General features: G+C 56.1%; 2 protein-coding genes across 2 annotated transcripts; one reads left to right on the top strand and one right to left on the bottom strand.

Annotated features, from left to right (window-relative positions):
* The first annotated feature begins 5,304 nt into the window (after positions 1-5,304).
* On the top strand, positions 5,305-11,381 carry DUOXA2 (dual oxidase maturation factor 2). Its single transcript, XM_058033151.1, has 6 exons — positions 5,305-5,451; positions 6,483-6,540; positions 8,636-8,770; positions 8,934-9,147; positions 10,618-10,832; positions 11,200-11,381. The coding sequence occupies exons 1-6, from the start codon at positions 5,305-5,307 to the stop codon at positions 11,379-11,381; spliced, it is 951 nt and encodes a 316-aa protein (XP_057889134.1).
* A 2,125-nt stretch (positions 11,382-13,506) lies between these two features.
* Positions 13,507-20,536, bottom strand: LOC131088818 (dual oxidase maturation factor 1-like). Its single transcript, XM_058033150.1, has 6 exons — positions 20,390-20,536; positions 19,500-19,557; positions 18,050-18,184; positions 17,673-17,886; positions 14,274-14,488; positions 13,507-13,715 (listed from the first exon to the last, which is right to left on the bottom strand). Exons 1-6 carry the CDS (start codon positions 20,534-20,536, stop codon positions 13,507-13,509), a joined length of 978 nt encoding a protein of 325 aa, XP_057889133.1.
* Between the last annotated feature and the right edge of the window lie 466 nt (positions 20,537-21,002).

The raw sequence follows: 21,002 nt of genomic DNA, 5'->3' as shown, positions 1-21,002 counted from the left end.
AAAACACATCACCACAGCCACAGCACACATCATCTCTGTCCCTCTGTTTTTTGAAGATTTTTCTAAGCCTTCTGATGCTGGCATTCTTGTAGTGAACTTTCTCACACACTCTCTGTAAATAACTCATTTTTTTGCATTCCTTTATAGAGGAGGAGAGAGTTGGTGGACTGTCAGTCTGTCCAGTGTCATTGGAGAGGTGGCACTGCCACCCTCCAATCCACTCTCACTCTTAGAAAACTATAAATGTTAGAGTAAGAAAATAAACTTCCCTTTGTTCTTCACCTTGAGAACAGCGGTGTGCACATGTGTTCTTCCATGTCCTATAACAACACATCTCCCCTTTCCCCCTGGGTCTTCTCACAGAGTTCCAGCACAACAAGTGTTTTAAAATCCCTTCTATCACTGAGCACCCCTCCCTTGTCCTCAGGTATGGGAATAACTCTTGTCCCAAGTCATGAGATGACATGCCAGTTCTCATGAATCCTTTATCTCCTTACACCCAGGAATTCAAATCTAGTTATCTTATGCCTTGTCAATCCAAGGCTCTGGAGGCTTTCCAGTCTGGACCATGGCCAGTGTGATACAGTCACAGTGGCCATCTCACAGACTGGCCCTGGTGCAGCTTTGCTGAGGGAAAGTTTGGCAAGTTTGGATTATTTCCACAGCCTTGTCAAGCTTCTCAGGAATATTGTAATGATGAGCCCTCCAAATTCTGCTTTTCCAGAGATTCCCTGTGCCACCTTTGGAGACTCACTCCCTCCCTCTGCACCTAGTGAAATTAAACTGGTCTTCTCCCGTCAGAGAGGATCCCTGTGTCCTGTCAGAGCCTGGAGCTTCACACCCCTCCAAAAACCATGTGTCAGTGCAAACACACAGCTTCCCACGGAGCAAGGACCTCCTGTCCCGCCTGATCTGCGCCGTGCCTGCTCCCCGAGTGCCAGGGATGATGTGCGGGGCTCCACCGCACCCTGCAGGCGAGGCCACGCACGGCTCCGGCTCACCGTGCTCGCAAATCACAGCACCCGCAGCCTCGGGACACGGGGACATGGAACCTTTCTATCCCCGGGGCTCCATCTCACCGTGCTCACAAATCACCCGGAGCCCTCGGGACACGGAGACACAGGGACATGGGAACCCTTCCATCCCCGGGGCTCCAGCTCACCGTGCTCACCCACACACCACCCAGAGCCTCGGAACGTGGGGACATGGGAACCTTTCTATCCCCGGGGCTCCAGCTCACCGTGCTCACACACACATCACCCGGAGCCCTCGGGACACGGGGACACGGGGACACCTCCCGACCCTTCCATCCCCCAGGCACGGCCCCGTCCCAGCGTGTCCCCACAGCGGGATGTGGGGAGGAGTAGCTCCAGCCCCTGTCCCCTCAGCAATGACAGCCCCAGCCCCTGTCCCCTGCAGCAGTGACACTCCCAGCCCCTGTCCCCTCTAAAAGTGACAGTCCCAGCCCCTGTCCCCTCAGCAGTGACAGCCCCAGCCCCTGTCCCCTCAGAAGTGACAGCCCCAGCCCCTGTCCCCTCAGAAGTGACAATCCCATCCCCTGTCCCCTCAGCAGTGACACTCCCAGCCCCTGTCCCCTCAGAAGTGACACTTCCAGCCCCTGTCCCCTCAGAAGTGACACTCCCAGCCCCTGTCCCCTCAGCAGTGACACTCCCAGCCCCTGTCCCCTGCAGCAGTGACACTCCCATCCCCTGTCCCCTCAGCAGTGACAGCCCCTGTCCCCTGCAGCAGTGACACTCCCAGCCCCTGTCCCCTCAGCAGTGACAGCCCCATCCCCTGTCCCCTCAGAAGTGACACTCCCAGCCCCTGTCCCCTCAGCAGTGACACTCCCAGCCCCTGTCCCCTCAGAAGCGACATCCCCAGCCCCCGTCCCCTCAGCAGTGACAGCCCCAGCCCCTGTCCCCTCAGCAGTGACACTCCCAGCCCCTGTCCCCTCAGCAGTGACAGTCCCAGCCCCTGTCCCCTCAGAAGCGACATCCCCAGCCCCTGTCCCCTCAGCAGTGACACTCCCAGCCCCTGTCCCCTCAGCAGTGACAGTCCCAGCCCCTGTCCCCTCAGCAGTGACAATCCCATCCCCTGTCCCCTCAGCAGTAACAGTCCCAGCCCCTGTCCCCTCAGCAGTGACAATCCCATCCCCTGTCCCCTCAGCAGTGACACTCCCAGCCCTGTCCCCTCAGCAGTGACAGCCCCAGCCCCGCAGGTCGCACCGTGCGCGGCCCTGGCAGTGCGCGGGGCCGGAGGGGTCGGGCGCGCTCCCGGCGCCGCAGCTCCCACACAGGCGGGAACGCGCGGTGCCGACCCCGCAGACAGGCAGGGACACGCATGACCCCGGTCCCGCAGACAGGCAGGGACACGCATGACCCGGTCCCGGTCCCTCAGACAGGCAGGGACACGCGTGGGCTCGGTCCCGACCCCAGGCAGGGACACGCGTGGCCTCGGCCCCTCAGACATCCTCCAAGTGCGGACACCACGGCCTCAGACACACGCACGACGGGGACCGCGAGTGTCCCTGTACCCCGAGCCGCTGCAGCTCCCTTTCCCCCACCCGTGTGCCCTCCATTCCGACCCCCTTCCGGGCAGTTACCGCGTGTCCCCGGTGTGCCGCTGTGCTGTCCCCCCGGTGTCCCCCGGTGCCGCCGCGGCCTCGCCGGGAGCGCTGCGGGCGGCGGCAGTGCGCTGGGGCGGGCGCTCCGCGGGTTACATACGGCCCGCGCCCTATAAGAGCGCCGAGCGGGACGGAGCCGCCCGCAAGAACGGCGGCAGCAGGAGGAAGAGGAGGAGGAGGAGGAACAGGTATGCGGAGGGAGGGGGCGGCCCCCCCATCCCGGCCCCTGCTGCGGGGGGCTGCCAGGGGAGGATGCTCCACCTGCGCTAACCCTCGGTTCCTTCTATTCCATCCTGGAAAGCGCAGCCAGGTTCCCTCCTCGCCCCTCTTTCCCCCGCTGGGAGTTGCAGTTCGGATGTTTCAGTTTCCAGGGGACAGGGTTATTTTTTTCCAATGGAAAATGCCAATCTGCAGCCCCGAGCGACCCAGCTAGGATTGTTGTTAGCCCCAGCCAGGATTGCTGTTTGCTCTGCCACCAGAAGTTTTTTGGCTGAGCACTTCCAAAAAAAATCCCTTTATCCTGATCCATTCTGGAGCACGGAAGTGGAGATTCTGTAAGGAGAAACTTCTGGGGTTTGGGCAAACTTTCTGCCTCCTTTGTCTTTCTCTCCTCCAGATCCCCACTATTTTAAAATATGAGATTAACTTATCTGTTTCTGCTGAACTGTTGATCCTTCCTTGGAGATATTTGCAGATTTTCCCCCCTCCATATGCTGTGACAGAGGGACCCCCAGGTCCCCTCTAAGGTCACAGCTTCAGAGTGGAGGATGCTTCGCAAGGTGCAACAAGCTCAGTTTCTCCTGCTGTGAGCTGTAGGCATCACTTTTCTACTTAAAGCTGCAAAAAGTGCCAAAGAGCTGCAAAAATGCCAGAAGAGCAATCAAGGGAGAAAGATGGACAGACATCCAGAGTTGTTTCCCTGGAAATTCTCTATGAAACGAGTCCCAGCATACAGAAATACAAACATCCATTGGTGTTGGTTGAAATCTAAATTTAAATTTAACAAGACAGCATTCTCCATGCTATGTTCTGGTTTTTAAAGTTTTAAACTCCGAAGAGTTGTGTTTTGGTGAATATACACTTGTAAATGTCTCCTGCTTCATTGTATCTCATAGGAAATTTGGGCAAAGGTACCAGGAACAAGTGGAATTCAAGCCATTATGATTTAATCTGTCCTAGGTTAAACTACTCATTTATTTCTTTTCTTGCAGCAGCTCTGACCGTTTTGTGGGCACTTTTGCTGGGCTTCAGGAGCATCAGGAATCAGCTGCAGCTCTTCTTGCCAGGTAAATAAATACACTTGAAATCTGCCTTTCTCCAGGTTTGGCTTTCCAAGAAATAAACCCAAACCTGTTACAGCAAAATAGCCCCAAAAAAAAAGATTTTTAAAAGCACACAACAGCTCTGTCAGTCTGTAGCAGTCAAGTTAAATTCAGAGCCATTGTAAAATTCCAGTCTCTGTTCCACTCTTTGCTGTTATTATCTGGGCTGCTGGACAGAAAATGATCCTCAAACCAAATATTGCTTTATGTATTGAAAAGCAATTCAGCTGCCTAAACAAACTGTTTTATGATAATTATTGTGGTCCCCACTCACCTCCAGGGATTTGGGACCAGCTTTTTGTGGCTGAATTGCTCTGGGTTGGATCTTACCCAAAAATATGATTAAAACTGTTTTTGTGAAAATGAGAATAAAATCACCTGCTCTGTACAGGAACAGAATAAAATGCAGCTTGGACAAGAGTCAGACCAGCTCTGGCATTCCCTGACTTTAGCAAACTTCCTGGGGCAGTAACATGCAGAGAGGTTATTAAATGAGCAAAACAAGAGGACTAAGCAAATTATCAGTTGTGGTGGAGAAGATCTAACGCAGGCACAGGAATAAGGTGTGTAATTGCTGGAAGCGGAGTGCCAGAGGAAGGTCAAGGTCGTCTGTGTGAATCGCACACACCTTTTAATTTTATATCATTCAGCTTCCTTCAGCCTTGAGATGTGCTGATAGAGTTTTGAGTGTTCTTTGGACCCTCATGCTGGGAATGGGGGCTGCTTCTGGCCCCTCTCAGCCACGTGCAGGACCAATCCTTCCTCCTCCTCCTTCACCAGACCAGCAGCTCCTGGGAAAATCTTCTTGGAGGAAACGGGCAGGAATGGGAGAAATGGGCTTTGTTCCACTTGGCACTGCTGGCCCCTGGCTGGGGATCATTTTGCTATTGTGAAATCCACATTTTCAGCGGTTCCTTGTCATTTTGAAGGAAAATACTTCTGCGTTCTTTCCCCACTGGGAAGTTCCCCCAGTGGGCTTGGGCACTTCCACCCCAAGGAGGAAAGAAAGGCCTGGCCCTGTGCAGGCAGGAGCTGCTCGACAGGTTCCTGCTCTGGGGCTGCTCCTCAGGACCAGGGATGGTGTGTCCTGGGGTGCCACGGCCCCTGAGGCTGCTGGGCCTGCCCCAGGCACCTCCTCTCCTCCAGCAGGGATTTGGGTGGCGTGTCCTCTGCTGGGAGTGTTCTGAGCGCTCTGCCCGCCTCGCTGCCAGCATCACATTTCCTTGTCCCTCTGGGGACCCTTCAGGTGCACCTCCCTCAGCTGGTTATTCCAGAACGGAGCCACCGCCGGCCGGAGGCACCCGGGCAGGGCAGCACAGGGTGTCACAGCTCTGTCCCGCAGGCTCCTGGAGGTGCAGGATGACTCTGTTCGATGGCGTCTACCCCTTCTACCCGCAGCAGAGGAAGGCTGCCGTGTTTGACATCAGCACCATCATAGTCACCGTGGTGTTCCTCACGCTGGCTTGCTGCTTCCTGCTCATCATCCCGGGCATCCGCGGCCGGGCGGTGCGTGACCCTGGGCATGGGGTGCCCTGCATGCTGGGACCCCGGGGATGGGGGCTCTGGGTGCTGGAACCCCAGGCATGGGGTACCCCACATGCTGGGACCCCGGGGATGGGGGCTCTGGGTGCTGGAACCCCAGGCATGGGGTACCCCACATGCTGGGACCCCGGGGATGGGGTGCCCTGGGTGCTGGAACCCCAGGGATGGGGGCTCTGGGACCCCAGGCATGGGGTACCCCGCATGCTGGGACCCCGGGGATGGGGGCTCTGGGTGTTGGGACCCTGGGCATGGGCGGCTCTGGGTGCTGGGACCCTGAGCATGGGGTGCCCTGCATGCTGGGACCCCGGGGAGGGGGTGCCCTGGGTGCTGGGACCCTCCTGGGCATGGGCGGCCCTGGGTGCTGGGACCCCGGGCATGGGCGACCCTGGGTTCTGGGACCCTGGGCATGGGGTGCTCCACGTGCTGGGACCCTGGGGATGGGGTGCCCCGCATGCTGGGACTCCGGGGATGGGCGGCTCTGGGTGCTGGGACCCCAAAGATGGGCGGCTTTGGATGCTGGAACCCCAGGCATGGGATACCCTGCATGCTGGGACCCTCGGCATGGGATACCCTGCATGCTGGGACCCCAGGCATGGGCGGCTTTGGATGCTGGGACTCTGGGGATGGGGTAACTTGCATGCTGGGACCCCAGGGATGGGGGCTCTGGGTGCTGGGACCCTCCTGGGCATGGGCGACCCTGGGTTCTGGGACCCTGGGCATGGGGTGCTCCACATGCTGGGACCCCGGGGATGGGGTACCCCGCATGCTGGGACCCTGGGCATGGGTAGCTCTGGGTGCTGGGACCCCGGGCATGGGGTACCCCGCATGCTGGGACCCCGGGCATGGGGGCTCTGGGTGCTGGGACCCCGGGCATGAGGGCTCTGGGTGCTGGGACCCCGAGGATGGGCGGCTCTGGGGTTCAGGGAGAGGCAGGAGCAGAGGCAGGGCTGTTGCTGCTGTTCCTGCTGCCTCATGTCCCACCTCTCTCCCTGCAGAGGCTGTACTGGACTCTCCGTGTTCTCCTCAGCCTCTTCGTGGGAGTGGTGATTGTCGGTGAGTGCAGGGCAGTCCCTGGGTTTGGATAGCTCAGGGCAGCTCTGGGGATGGATGGATGGCTCTGGGCAGCCCCCCGGGTTTGGATGGCTCAGGAGGAAGGATTGAACCTGTGGGGAAGGACTGAACCCTGGGGCTTGGAAATGTGAGCTGAGGGGCACAGCCACAGCTGCTTGTGGCGTCTGCCTTAGCCTTGCTCTTCAAAGCAGTCACACAGTTCTCAAAATGGCTTTCCCTTCCTTTCCTTTTCCCTTCCCTGGGCTGAGGGTGCTTGGAGGTGTCTGTGGTTATTTCTGAGGGTTTTGCTGGTGTAACTCAAGCAGCCCCAGCTCCTTCAGGCTGCACAGCCCCGTGTTCCTCCAGCTGTGTGTACAACCTGACACAGGCAGGGTGAGGAACAAGCACAAAGGCATGGATGAAATGCAGAGAGCGGGTTTATTTTCATTTTCCTGCCCTCCAAGGGACCCCCAGAGCAGCACTGGGTAGAGACAGGGAGGGCACTGGCACCAAGGGTCACCAAACCTGCTGTTTGCACCTGGTTTGCAGGGATTTGTGCAGGTGTAGCTCACTGATGTGCTTTGATCTTCCCTCGTTCAATAGGTGCTCCTCTTCCCCAACACACAGGGCTAGACAGTGCTCACTGTGATTTCTGGGGTTTCCTACACATTGCTTGATGTGTTTGCAGTCCTCCTCACCAGTTTTCCATGGTTCCCCTCACTCTGTGAGCCCTCTCGTGCTGCGGCCAGGCGTGTTTGGAGATTGTGAGGAGCCTGGCAGCGATGTGGAGGGAGCAGGTTGGAATAAAGCACAGGCAGGGCAGAGATTGCAGTGGTGGGGTAAACACCTCCCAAGGAGCAAGGTCAGAGGAGATGAAGGAGAGGATTTAATTTGATAAAAAACCAGGAAATCTGCTATAATAACTGATGGTGGAAACCAGGCAGTGGGATTTCCAGCTCTGGGCAACAGGATGGGTAAGAAAAGATGTACTGAGGGGACAGAAGATGCCAGTGGCAAGAGAAACCAGCCCTGACCCTAAATCAAAGCATCCCTTTTGCTGTGAAGGACAAGATGGACTGCTTAGAGAGAGATGATGGTGACCTACAAGATTCAGCTCTGATTTGACTAGACACCAGGATTAGGCAGCCAGGCTGGGACCAGCTGAGGGGCACAGGGACCATCCCAGGGTGTGGGAGATGCCACCAGAGCCACCTGAGACCCTGGTGCCAGGCTGGTGGAGGCCAGGGCTGGTGCCACAGCCACAGCCCAGCCCTGCAGAGGCACAGCCCCACTGTGGGACAGGGCTCTGCTGGGGCACAGGGAGGAACACTCTGTTCCTGAGGCAGCGTCAGAGTTTCCGTCTGGCAGCAGCAGGGCACACTCACCCCTGCAGCCAGAAACATTCCTGTGGAGCTCCCACTGCATCAGTGCCCTCACAAGTTGACTCAGCAACTGAACATTTTCTCAGGAAGGTTTTGTTCAGCCCAGCATCAAACCATCGGCTTTACCTTCAATGGAAAATGAACCCCACTGCAAAGTGGAAGTGCTTCCAAAAAGATACCTTGTTCCCAAAAACATAGACCAGAAAAGCTTCCGATTTTTCTTTTTTTCCCAGCTGGAATGGCTGCCCAAGCTGTGATGGCACTTCCCACCCCTCTCAACCTCTCCTTTTGACAAGGACTTTTACTATTCACTAACAGTGCAATTCAGGGAGCTGGATGTGGGAAATGAGACTCACCCCTGTTCCTGTGGCTCATCTCTGAACCCTGGGTGCTGTGGTGCTTGCCATGGTGGGCAGCTGGCAGGGAAGCTCTGGAGAGGATGTCCAAGCAGGAATCAGATCAGGATGTCCATGCCTGGGGATCAGAGCCCTGCTGTTCCCAGATCCAGGGAGTGGATGCTTAGCAAGGGGAGGACCCGAGCTCTGCAGGGTGTGGGAGCTGGTTGGGGCACGTCCTGGTGGCTGAATCAGCATTCCTGCCCTCCCAACACTCCCTCCCAGTGCCATGGTGGGAATGCTGCCACTCACCTGTGATTCTCCCCTTGAGCACAGCAAAGCCTGGACCTGCTTTAACCCATGCTTCATTTTTCCTGGCAGTTGTGCAGTTCACAGGGGACTGGGAGCGTGGCTGGGTGCAGGCCAACACCTCCTACAAGGCCTTCAGCCCCGCGCAGGTGAGCGCTGACATCGGGCTGCACATCGGCCTGGCCGGGCTCAACGTCACGCTCAGGGGTGAGTCTGTGTCCCCTGTGCCCCTCTGCAGCGGCCCCAGCAGCTGCACAGCTGCCCTGCAGGGCCCTGGCAGGGTCTGGGCCCTGCTGTGCCCGTGCTGCTGCTGCTGCTGCTGGCAGTGCCCAGGGCTGGCACAGCAGAGCTCAGCCCGTGCCCCCCGCAGGAAACCCGGTGCAGCAGATCAACGAGACCATCAACTACAACGAGCACTTTTCCTGGAGCTTTGGGGAGGATTATGAGCTCAGCTACAGCCAGGGGCTGCACAGGGGGCTGCCCAGCCCCATCCTGTACGTGGCAGAGAAGTTCAGCGGGCAGAGCCCCTGTGGGGTGCACGGGCAGTACCGCATCGCCGGGCACTACGCCTCAGCCATGCTCTGGTGAGCTCTCCTGCCCTGTCCTGTCCTGTCCTGTCCTGCTGCCAGCACAGGGGTGTGGGGAGCTTGGCTGCCCTTCCCCATGGCCTTTGGGATAGGTGGGATTGCATCCTGCAGGAGGGAAGCTGAGTGCATGGAGGGGGCCCTGCCGGGCTCTGTAGACACTTTGGGATGAGCAGAGGAGAAGTTCAGGTTCTCCCTGCTGGACAAACCCACAGGGTGGGCACAGGAGAGAGGAACGTGCTGCAGGTCCCTGCTGTGGCGTGGTGATGGTGGCACAAGCCCATCCCCATGGATGGAGCTGAAGCTGCTGTCCTTGGTGGCCCAGAGAGGCCCATGGCCCATGAAGGACTCTCCCAGCCCTACCTGTGAGGGGATTTTGTATCTAAGATTGCATCAGGTGGGGAAAAGTTCCTGCTGCTGTTACTGTGGAGCTGATCTCGACTCTTTGGCAAGGTCAGAGATCTGTCAGTGCCCACGTGGGCTGGGGGAGAGCTGTCCCCAGCTGGCAGGAGATGGGGACCTGCTTCCACCATGTGCTGGCCATCACGAACCATTGCAGGGCTGCTCTCCCTGCCTGGGGTTTGACAGCTTGTGGTGGTGTTCACAGGGGTCTGGGGATGAGGGATGAGACAAGGATCTGACTCCATGTTTCAGAAGGCTTGATTTATTTTATGACATATATTATATTAAAACTATACTAAAAGAATAGGAGAAAGGATTTCATCAGAAGGCTGGCTAAAAATAGAATAATAAAGAATGATAACAAAGGTTTATGTCTGGGACAGAGAGTCTGAGCCAGCTGATTGTGATTGGCCATTAATTAGAAACAAGCACATGAGACCAATCACAGATGCACCTGTTGCATCCCACAGCAGCAGATAATCATTGTTTACATTTTGTTCCTGAGGCCCCTTAGCTTCTCAGGAGGAAAAATCTTAAAGAAAGGACTTTTCATAAAAGATGTCTGTGACAGACAGCAGGGACATGGAAAATAGGGAAGGAGCCTGGTTCTACCATGGATCAGGAGCTCCTGGCCCATAGCAGAGGCTTTCTTCTGTAGCCCAGCTCCTCAGCAAGTGCAGAGCTACTGCTCATGGCCTTTGCCTGCTCCTGCACTCATCCCAGTCCTGGTGCTGCTCTCAGGGACCAGGCTGCCCCATGTGTGGCAGGACAGGTAGCTGGGATGGTCCAGATGCACTGAGGGGGCTGCCACAGCCTCCTTGGGGCTGGTGATGTGTGTGGGCTGAGCAGTGGGAGGAGGAGAGGCTTCTGGATGGAGCAATGTGAGCCTGGCACGTGCACTTGCTCAGCGTGGGGATTAGGGATCATTCCTGCCTGCCCACAGAGCTTCTCCTCCTCCTGCAGTGCTCCTGGAGCCCAAAGTGCTCCCAACACATGGAAATCCTCACACAGAGCACCCTAACCCATGGCACTCTCACCACTCATCCCTTGGTCTTCTCCTGCCTCCAGGATCGCCTTTTGCACGTGGATCATCTCCAACATCCTGCTCTCCATGCCTGCCCTGGTTTATGGAGGATACATGCTCCTGGCCACTGGGGCCTTCATGATCTTCTCCCTGCTCTCCTTCTCCACCGTGAGGAACTCCCCGATGTGCCCCATCCAGATTGGGAGCAGCACCCTGCACGTGGCCTATGGGGGATCCTTCTGGCTCATGCTAGCAGTTGGTGAGAGCATTGAGGTGCCCCAGGAAACGTCCCTGAGTCCCAGGATTTCCCCCAAAATGGGAAGTGCATCTCCTCAGAGCCCCAGCCTGGGCCTTGGCATGCAGATCCTGGCAGAGGTGTGGAGAGGGGTGGGAAAAGGACAAGCACCATCCTCATCTCAAGGCATTCACAGCTCCTGAGGTGCATTGGGGTCACCCTCCTGGGTTTTCAGACCTGTGCCTGGGCTTGAGGATGCTTAGAACAGCTCATGCAATGGAAGGCCACCTTCCATAAGGAAAGGCATTGTCCTCTGGCAGGGGACAATCCTACAAGGGGTGGGGACACTGCTGGGGTGACAGGACCCCATCAGAGCGTGTGTTTGTTCCAGGCCTGCTCTGTTTGGTGGCTGGGACCACCGTCGTGGCAATGCACCACCTCAACCTGGTCCTGCTGAAAACTTTCTTTGATCTCCGTGAGGACAAAGCAGAGGAGCTGCCTGAGGTGTTCATGAACCCTCACTTTGTCAGCAAGAGCCAGTTTCCTGAGACCACTGAAATCAACAGTGTCTAGAAGAAAGTCCTCACTTTTTCCCTGAGGATGGACCCAAAAGGGCAGAACAAATCCTCCTTGATGTCCCCAGAGATGCCTTTCCCCATCCAGCTGCCTTTGAACCCACACTGGGATGGGTCCTTGCTGGCAGGCCCTTCCCAGGCTGTGCCTCCTGTGATCTGTGCCACAGCAGCTCACTGAGACTGGGGCTGCACACCCACCTGGGCACCCTGTCCCAGGAGGAACCCAGGCCCTCCCTGCTCCATTCTCCAAGGATCTGTTCCCAAAGAAACTGAGAAACACTCATGGCTCACATTTCTGCCTGGGAGCACCTGCCACTCCAAAAGCCTGGGGTTAAACTGCTCATTTCTTCCCCAAACATGACATTTTTTGTGTAGGTGTATCCAGGAAAGCCAGGTATGGATCCAGCTTCTGCAGGAGCAGGAATAAAAAAACCTGCTCCAGAAACAAACACTGAGTAAATGTACCATGGAGTCTCCTGAGGAGGATGTGCTGATTTGATCCTTTTCACCTACAAATTTGGCCTTTATTAGATGAAATTGTAGCCTAGTGTGGGCCAAAGAGATGCCATAGGAGAGGGAGGAGAGTGGGGAATGAATCCCTGTCCAGCTGGAGCACACTCAGATGGCTGGGATGGAGGGGAGGGAGGGGGATTCTGTCCCTCTGCCCCACTCAGGTGAGACCCCACCTGCAGAGCTGCCCCCAGAGAGGACACAGAGCTGCTGGAGAGCCCAGAGGGGCCATGGAGATGCTCTGAGGGAGGAGCCAGGCTGGGAGAGCTGGGGGTGCTCACCTGGACAAGAGAAGGCTCCAGGGAGAGCTCAGAGCCCCTGGCAGGGCCTGAAGGGGCTCCAGGAGAGCTGGAGAGGGACTGGGGACAAGGGATGGAGGGACAGCACACAGGGAATGGCTCCCACTGCCAGAGGGCAGGGATGGATGGGACATTGGGAAGGAATTCTTCCCTGTGAGGGTCATGAGGCCCTGGCACAGGGTGCCCAGAGCAGCTGTGGTTGCCCCATCCCTGCAAGTGTTCCAGGCCAGGCTGGACAGGGCTTGGAGCACCCTGGGACAGTGGAAAGTGTCCCTGCCCATGGTAGGGGGTGGAACAAGATGAGCTTTAAGGCCCCTTTCCAACCCAAACCATTCTGGGATTCCATATCTGAATGCCGGAAACCTGGGCACCTTCATTCCAATTAACTGTAAACTACATCATTTCAATATTTTTACTTTTCTTACCGAGATCCTTGCTGGCAAGTTACTCATTTCTGTCGGATGATGTTTGTGTGTCACTAACGTGCTTTGTTCTGCACTGGAATTATTTTCAATAAAACTTTACTAAAACCCCTCTGCTTTGAAACACTGTGGACATTTAGGGGGCTGGTTTCTTAAGAATGGCCCACGGGGCACATCTGGAGGTCACTCCTGCCAAGCAGCCAGCAGCAGCATTTCCTTCCCATGGGGACAAATGTCTCCTTGGCACATTTCAGGGGCTAAGAAACCCACTAAGGAACCTTTGTCACGAGGAACCCAGGAGGAACCCAGACTGGAGATGCTGCTCAGCTCTCCCTAATTAGTTACAGCTGCTCTCCAAGGCACTGTTGCTCCTCCTTTCCCACCTCCTCCTCCCTCCTGGTCTGGTTCCTCCATCATCCTCCTGAATTGTGTTCTCTCTGCCATCCTGCTCATCCCCTGACACTGAGAGCAGGCGTGGGGTGCAGTGGTAGCACAGCTCCACCTCAGCCTCCTGCCTGCTGGTGGAGCAGCACCCAAGGGAGGGGGGGATTTTCGAGGGTCTTCAGGGTGAGGGGCACTTGTGGGCTCTGATTTTCCTTTGGTTCATGGCTGTGAGCCTGCAGTTACTTGTTTTGTCCCCAGTTTGTTGTGATTTAATCTCTGTATGCTGGGGAGGACTCGGGGTTTGCTGGGATGGCAGTAAAACAGAAAAAAAGAAGAAACGCAACCAAAAAACACCCAAAACCCAACAAAAATGGTTGTATTTGAAACACTTTTTCAGCTCTGGGTACTTTTATCACTTGGTCCTTGTCCTGTCCCTTCCCAGCCGGGCTCCTGATGGATTTGGTGGGTTCAGGAGCGGCCCCTGCAGCCCTGCCCTGTCCCCTGTGCCTCAGAGCCGGGTGGCTGTCCCAGGGCAGAGCTCCCCAAGGGGCACCATGAACCCGCCCTGTGCAGAGCAGCTGGGCTGGGCTGGCAGCCAGGACTGCTCCCACTGCTCCTCCTCGCTGCTCCTCTCCAGGCTGAAGATGAGCTTCAGCTTCTGTGGCTGCACTGAGTTGAGGATGATGACGGCCAGCCCCAGGAGCAGGCACAGCAGCCCTGCAAACACACAGAGAGACAGCTCTGCAGGTCCCAGCTGCACACCAGGGATGTGTGGCATCACCCAGCAGGCAGGAAAGGGCTTTTTTCTCTTTCCCCACCTCAGTTCTGGCATCACTGTGGGCTCCCCAGCACAAAAGAGAGGTCAGGTGATGGGGGCAGAGCTGGGGCTGGAGCCCACCACGCACAGGGAAAGGCTGGAGAATTTGGAATTTTTTAGCCTGTTGGAGCACCAGGGGGATTTAGTCACCACCTGGTCTCCCTGGAGGTGATTTTGTGACACGGAAAATTCTGGTTTGAGCAAAGGAAACGATTGCTGCAGGTCCTGAAAGGCAGAGGGAATCTCTATCCAGCAGGCGACTTCAAACATTCAATTCTCTGCGCTGCTCATCTCTCTCTCTCCCCAACCTTGATAATTCTAATCCAAAACCTTCTAACCTAAAATTATCATTTTCTGTGGCCAGCCATGGAGAAGGAAGGGATGAGGTGCTGAGGGCCATCACCTCTGGAGGGATGGAGGAGGAAAGCAAAGCCCCAGAAGCAGGGCTGAGCACTCACCTGTGGCCAGTGCCAGCCAGAAGGACTCCCCATAGTCTGTCCTCAAGGAAACTGGGCCAAACTGGATGGGGCACCTCAGGCTGTTCCTGGCAGTGGAGAAGAGCAGCAGGGAGGAGAGGATCAGCGTGCCAGTGAGCAGGAGCATCTGGCCACCATAGAGCAGGATGGACATGGAGAAGAGCAGGATGGAGATGAGCCACGTGCAGAAGGCCAGCCTGAAAAAGGACCACAAAACAGCACAAAACACCAGGCTTGGAGAATCTGCTCTCCAGGGTCTGCTCTCCATATCCCAATGGAGGGATAAAGCCATGGACAACGTGGTCCAGCTGGCCTTGCTCCAGCAGATATCTGGATATCTGACGTAGAGATCAACCCAAACAACTGAGTGAGGACATGAGTGGTGGAGCTGTGGGACACATCCTGCAGCAGTGGAGAGGGATCTCCACACCTGGGAATGTTCAGCATTGAATTTCCTGAAGCCCCCCAAGCACCTTGGTGCAGCTTTGGCATCAGCCCTGCTCTGGCTGTGGGCCTGGAGTGGAAATCTCTGGAGGTTCCTGTGAGAGACTGAAATATCTGAAATATTAGTGTTTAATAGCTCGAACATTTGGCCATTTGCAGAGGCAGCAGGAGCTTTGCAGGGGGGAAAAGGAGGGGTTTTGGGTGTGTGATGGGAAGGAGGGATTTGGGGGAAGGAGAGTTTTGGGGTGTGTGCTGGCAAGCCCTCTGATGTGCATAAGAGGAGGAAGCTCTGGGATTTGAGGCAGATGAGGGAAAAGGCTGGTGAGAAGCAGACCCTGGAGAGGCAGGGTGTGAAAAGTGCACATTATATGGGTCTATGCAAATATTTACCATATGTATTTTCATGTATTGATTAGTAGTGCTGTATTAACGTTTTAATAATAAATGTAGTCTTGTAATTAAAAGGTAACTTTTGTAGTTAAAATGAGAACTATGCTAGTGGGATTTTTTAAGAAAGGAATGAGGTACTTGCACCAGATAGCAGCCACAGGACACCTGAATCTTTCAGAGAAAGAGAATTTATTGCTCTCTTATCAGAAGAAACCAACTTCTTCCCACCTCAAAGCCGCTGTTAGGATTAGAAGGAAAAAGCTGATGATGATCAGACAGAATCCTGTGTTTGAATGGAATTTATGCATCATGTATGAGGTGTACGAATATGCAACAGGTTATTGTTTTTAAGGGTTAATCCTTTGTTAATGTGGGTCCTTTTTCAGGCTTGTGCTGCCCAGAAAAGGTACCTGGACACCCATAACTCTTTGTCTCTATTGTCTCAAATTGTCCTAATCCAAATTGTCCAAATTATCATTCCTCTAATTGCATTACTATTTTTATAACCATTTTATAACTATTAAACTCTTAAAATTGTAAAAAAACCAAGTGACTGGCGTTTTTCACGCAGGGTGCTGTCTGTCACCGTGCCAAATGCCCTCCCTCACACAACGGGCTCAGCTGGAACGCTGCCCTCCCTTCCCAGGAAGGTCACAGGGGACACTCTTTGTGTTCACACCTCGGCCTGGGGGCTCTCACCCCTCCTGGGGGGGCAGAGCTGCTTCAGCACCGGTGTGAGAGGCTGGGCAGGGTCACAGAAGGGGCCACGAGCCCCCAGAGCCCCCCGAGGGTCTGAGCCCTTGCAGGGAGCAATGCCCTGGAAGTAAATTGTGAAGGGAAGGTGCCTGGGTGTCCTCATCAAACCTGAGCCAGCCCTGGGCTCTCCCCACCTCTGGAAGACCAGAGGAGCATCCATGGGGCACTGTCTGGTTCCACAGGTGGTCACATCTTCTTTCTTAATTTCTCTCTCTCTTCCCAGTTTCTCTTTTCTATTTCTTTCCATCTTTGTCTACATCATATTTCCTGTGACATAAAATCCATACTATGGACTTCAGCGTGTGGCCTCATTTGCACCCTCATTTGGGCAGAGGGTGTCTCTAATAATCAGATTGTAACAGTCCTGCCAAGTAACTTCTTCCCTGATTCTTGTGGTTGTCCACAGCTGGTCACCCCCAGCGTTCAGAGGGACAATGGCACGGAGGGACAATGGCCTGCAGGGACAATGGCATGGAGGGACAATGGCATGGAGGGACAATGGCACGGAGGGACAATGGCCTGCAGGGACAATGGCATGCCGGGACACCTTTGTTTGGAGAGCTGCACCATTAGCCATGCCCACCCCTGATCCAGCACCTGGAGTGCACCCAGCTGCCAGCCCTACCCTGTGCTTGGGCTTGCATTCAGCTCCCTGGGAAGGTGAGCCTAACAGATTTTTCCTGATTCAAAGGAAAAAAAAAAAAACCTAAAAAATAAATTTTCATTAATATTTCTGTCTTGAAGTACAGGAACGTTTGGGTGGGGATAATTATATTTCCTGAACATGAGAAAGGAGATGGGTGCAGGGACCTGGAACCTGCATTCATGGGGGAATTGCAAGGCTCTCCCTTCCATGCAGTGCCTTTCCCAAGACCTCTGAGACTCGTGGGGATGCTCTGGGACCCCACAATCACAGCACACACCAGGGCTCCAAGCTCCATGAGCTCCCTCCTGATCGTCCCTCCCCAGGGAGGACCATCCTGACCATGGGACAGGTCTGTGCCCACCTGGACAGGCAAAGGAAGACCCTTCACAGTGGGTCTCAATTTGGACTCTTTATCCTGGTCCTTGGGAGAGATCTGGAACCATGAGCCCCACAGCTGTGTCTGCTTTCCCCTCAATGACATTTCTGACTGCAGTTTTGGACATCAAGGCAGAAGACATGTAAGAGGAGTCTGGAGACGTGGACAGAAGATGCTCCAAGGGCTGCAGCCCCTCTGCTCCAGAGCCAGGGAGAGCTTGAGGTGTTGAGAGAGGAGGAGAAAGCTCTGGAGAGAGCTCAGAGCCCCTGCCAGGGCCTGGAGGGGCTCCAGGAGAGCTGGAGAGGGACTGGAGACAAGGGATGGAGGGACAGGATGAGGATGAACAACTTCCCACAGTCAGAGGGCAGGGTTAGATGGGATATTGGGAAGGAATTCCTCCCTGTGAGGGTGGTGAGGCCCAGAGGAGCTCTGGTTGCCTGTCCCGGCTTTACATGGGAGACATTTAGGTAAGTGATCCCTGGAAGTGTTCCAGGACAGGTGAATGGGACATGGAGCAACCTGGGATAGTGGAAGTTGTCCCTGCCCATGGTGGGGGGTTAGAGCAACATAAGCTTTAAGATCCCACCCAACCCAAATCACTCCACGATCCCACAATTCTGTGACTCTGTGACAAGCCAGGAAGCAGGAAAACCCCAAATCCTGCAGACAGGCTTTGCCACCATTACAGTGACAAGGGTGGCTCCATAAACATCTCTTTGGTGTCCCTGGTGCTCCCCAGCTCCCAGGGCAGGGCAGGGCTGTAACTCACCACAGGGTGAGGGACACGTAGTGCCCGGCGATGCGGTACTGCCCGTGCACCCCACAGGGGCTCTGCCCGCTGAACTTCTCTGCCACGTACAGGATGGGGCTGGGCAGCCCCCTGTGCAGCCCCTGGCTGTAGCTGAGCTCATAATCCTCCCCAAAGCTCCAGGAAAAGTGCTCGTTGTAGTTGATGGTCTCGTTGATCTGCTGCACCGGGTTTCCTGCGGGGGGCACGGGCTGAGCTCTGCTGTGCCAGCCCCGGGCACTGCCAGCAGCAGCAGCAGCAGCACGGGCACAGCAGGGCCCAGACCCTGCCAGGGCCCTGCAGGGCAGCTGTGCAGCTGCTGGGGCCGCTGCAGAGGGGCACAGGGGACACAGACTCACCCCTGAGCGTGACGTTGAGCCCGGCCAGGCCGATGTGCAGCCCGATGTCAGCGCTCACCTGCGCGGGGCTGAAGGACTTGTAGGAGGTGTTGGCCTGCACCCAGCCATGCTCCCAGTCTCTGGTGAACTGCACATCTGTGGAGGCCTCAGGGGTTAGTCACAGCTGGCAGCAAGATGCCTGGTGCTGGAAGCACCTGCCAGGACGGTCACCATGGCCTCAGCATCACCTAGCTCACCTCAAATGCAGGGCTGTGCTGTTCGCCCCAAGGGGAGGAAGTCCTAGATGTCCCTCCTGTATCCCTGTGTGTCCCTCCTGTCTCACTCTGTGCCATTCCTGTATCTCTGTGTGTCCCTCCTGTATCCCTGTGTGCCATTCCTGTATCCCTGGATGTCATTCCTGTATCCCTGTGTGTCCCTCCTGTATCCCTGTGTGTCCCTCCTGTGTCCCTGTGTGTCCCTCCTGTATCCCTGCGTGCCATTCCTGTATCCCTGGATGTCATTCCTGTATCCCTGTGTGTCCCTCCTGTCTCCCTGGGTGTCATTCCTGTGTCCCTGTGTGTCATTCCTGTATCCCTGTGTGTCATTCCTTTATCCCTGTGTGTCCCTCCTGTATCCCTGTGTGCCATTCCTGTATCCCTGTGTGTCCCTCCTGTATCCCTGTGTGCCATTCCTGTATCCCTGTGTGTCCCTCCTGTAACCCTGGATGCCATTCCTGTGTCCCTGTGTGCCATTCCTGTGTCCCTGTGTGCCATTCCTGTTTCCCTGTGTGCCATTCCTGTATCCCTGTGTGTCCCTCCTGTGTCCCTGTGTGTCCCTCCTGTGTCCCTGTGTGCCATTCCTGTATCCCTGTGTGTCCCTCCTGTCTCCCTGTGTGTCCCTCCTGTGTCCCTGTGTGTCATTCCTGTTTCCCTGTGTGCCATTCCTGTGTCCCTGGGTGTCCCTCCTGAATCCCTGTGTGTCCCTCCTGTATCTCTGGATGTCATTCCTGTATCCCTGTGTGTCCCTCCTGTATCCCTGGATGTCATTCCTGTTTCCCTGTGTGTCCCTCCTGTCTCCCTGTGTGTCCCTCCTCATTATCATCCCATTAATGACCCTCAAAGCCCCCCTTGGGTTGGTTTCTCCCCAGCCCAGCACAGTTCCTCTCCCTGGTGGCAATGGGGTGAAGTGTGGGCACTGCCTGGGCACTGCTTTGCCCCTGAGCCTCTGATCCCCCTGGAAGGTGGTGTTGAGCCTTTGGTCACTGCCCTGGAGGTGGCCACCAGCCTTCAGACCCCAGGCAGATGGATGGGTGCCTTCCACCATGGCTGGAGCCACCTCCCACACACAGGACACGTGTCCACCTTCCCCATGAGCTCATCCCACAGGCTGGGCTCGGTTCTTGAGGGAGCCCTTCACCCTCTCCCACCTTTCCCCCCCATTTCTGGGCCTCCATGGGCCCCCCAGCACTCACTGAGGATCACTGCTCCCACGAAGAGCCCCAGCACCAGCTGCAGGAACCACAGGAGTCTCTGTAAGAGGGGAGAGAGCAGGCACAGGGCTCAGCCACAGGCACCTCAGCACCAAGCACATCATTTAGAAATGTGAAATGGTGAGAAACAGCCCTGTCCCTGCCCTGGGGAGTCACCCATGTGCTGGGTGGGTGGGTGGCAGGGGGTACCTGTGGCATCCCAGCTGGGGTGGGGGGAGGCAGCAGGGAGATCCAGGCAGAGGAAGAAAATCATCAAAAGAACCCACTGGAGAAAGCTGTGACAGCCCTTTTTTGGGGAAGGGATGTTTGGGAACATTCCCTTTAAAAATCTTCAGCTGCAATTCCCACCCTTACCCAAACCTCAGTGTGTGTTGACAGCTGGCCACAGCTGTAACAAAAAGGAGCCACCAGGCATTTGTAGGGTGTCCCCTGGGGGACAGGAGCCCCTCAAGCAGCCCTGCAGCAGCACCAGCACAGAGGCAGCCCCTGGTGTGGCTCCAGCAGGGTCTGCGGGGCACAGGGAGCAGTGCTGGGACATGCCCTGTGCACACCTCCCTCTTTCACCCAGCTCTCTGGCAAGGTGGGGTGAGATCTCTGAGCCTCACCCTGCCATTCCACTCTGCTGAAAGAATTTCACAGAGAAATCCAGCCAAGATCAGCTCTAGCAGCCTCAGAAACCTGGGCTGGTGGAGTTTGGAGCTGATGCGGGGATGGAGCTCCCCCAGCCCCATGGCATCCAGAGATCCCGGAGCTCTGGCCATAGCCCCGGGCAGCCTTGCTTGCCAAATCTGCTCTGGAGGCTGGGAAGGGGAGGAATGTGGGATGCACAGGCAGGGAGCAGAGGTCTGAAGTGCCCCTGCCCCTCCACTTACCCTCCTGCCCGGGATGCCCGGCAGGATGATGATGAAGGTGGCCAGCACGGAGAGGAACACGGTGACAATGACGGCCCGGGTGGTGTCAAAGGGGAAGCAGGCATTGGCCCCGGGGTAGAAGGGGTAGGAGCCATTCCACAGAGTCATCCTGCTGCCTGCAAGGGCCCAAAACTGGCAGAAAATCATCTCCACACATGCACTCCGTCAGCCTTCCCCACAGAGCTGTGTCCTGCCCCTTGTCCCCTTCAGGGCTGTGCGTGCATCCTGCGCCCCTGGGCACTGCAATCCCACACCCAGGGATCTCCCTCATCGGGAACCCTCCATCCCGCACGGCCAAGCTGCCTTGGAGCCACCAGGGCATTGCTGCAAAGCTCAATTGTCCCCAGGGAGGGACAGCAAGGCGTGCAAACGCCACAGGGCAGCTCGCTCCAATCTGTTCTCCATCCCCAAAGTGTTCCCTGTGCTCCCACCTGTCACAGACATCTTTCATGGAAAATCCTTTCCTTAGGATTTTTCCTCCTGAGAAGCTGACAGGCCTCAGGAACAGAATGTTATCAATGATTATCTGCTGCTGTGGAATGCAACAGGTGCATCTGTGATTGGTCTCATGTGG

This window comes from Melospiza georgiana, chromosome 13, assembly GCF_028018845.1.
Source record: "Melospiza georgiana isolate bMelGeo1 chromosome 13, bMelGeo1.pri, whole genome shotgun sequence".
Classification (NCBI taxonomy): Eukaryota; Metazoa; Chordata; class Aves; order Passeriformes; family Passerellidae; genus Melospiza; species Melospiza georgiana.
Note: the sequence above shows the minus strand (reverse complement) of the source record. Positions and strands in the feature narration are given on the sequence as shown.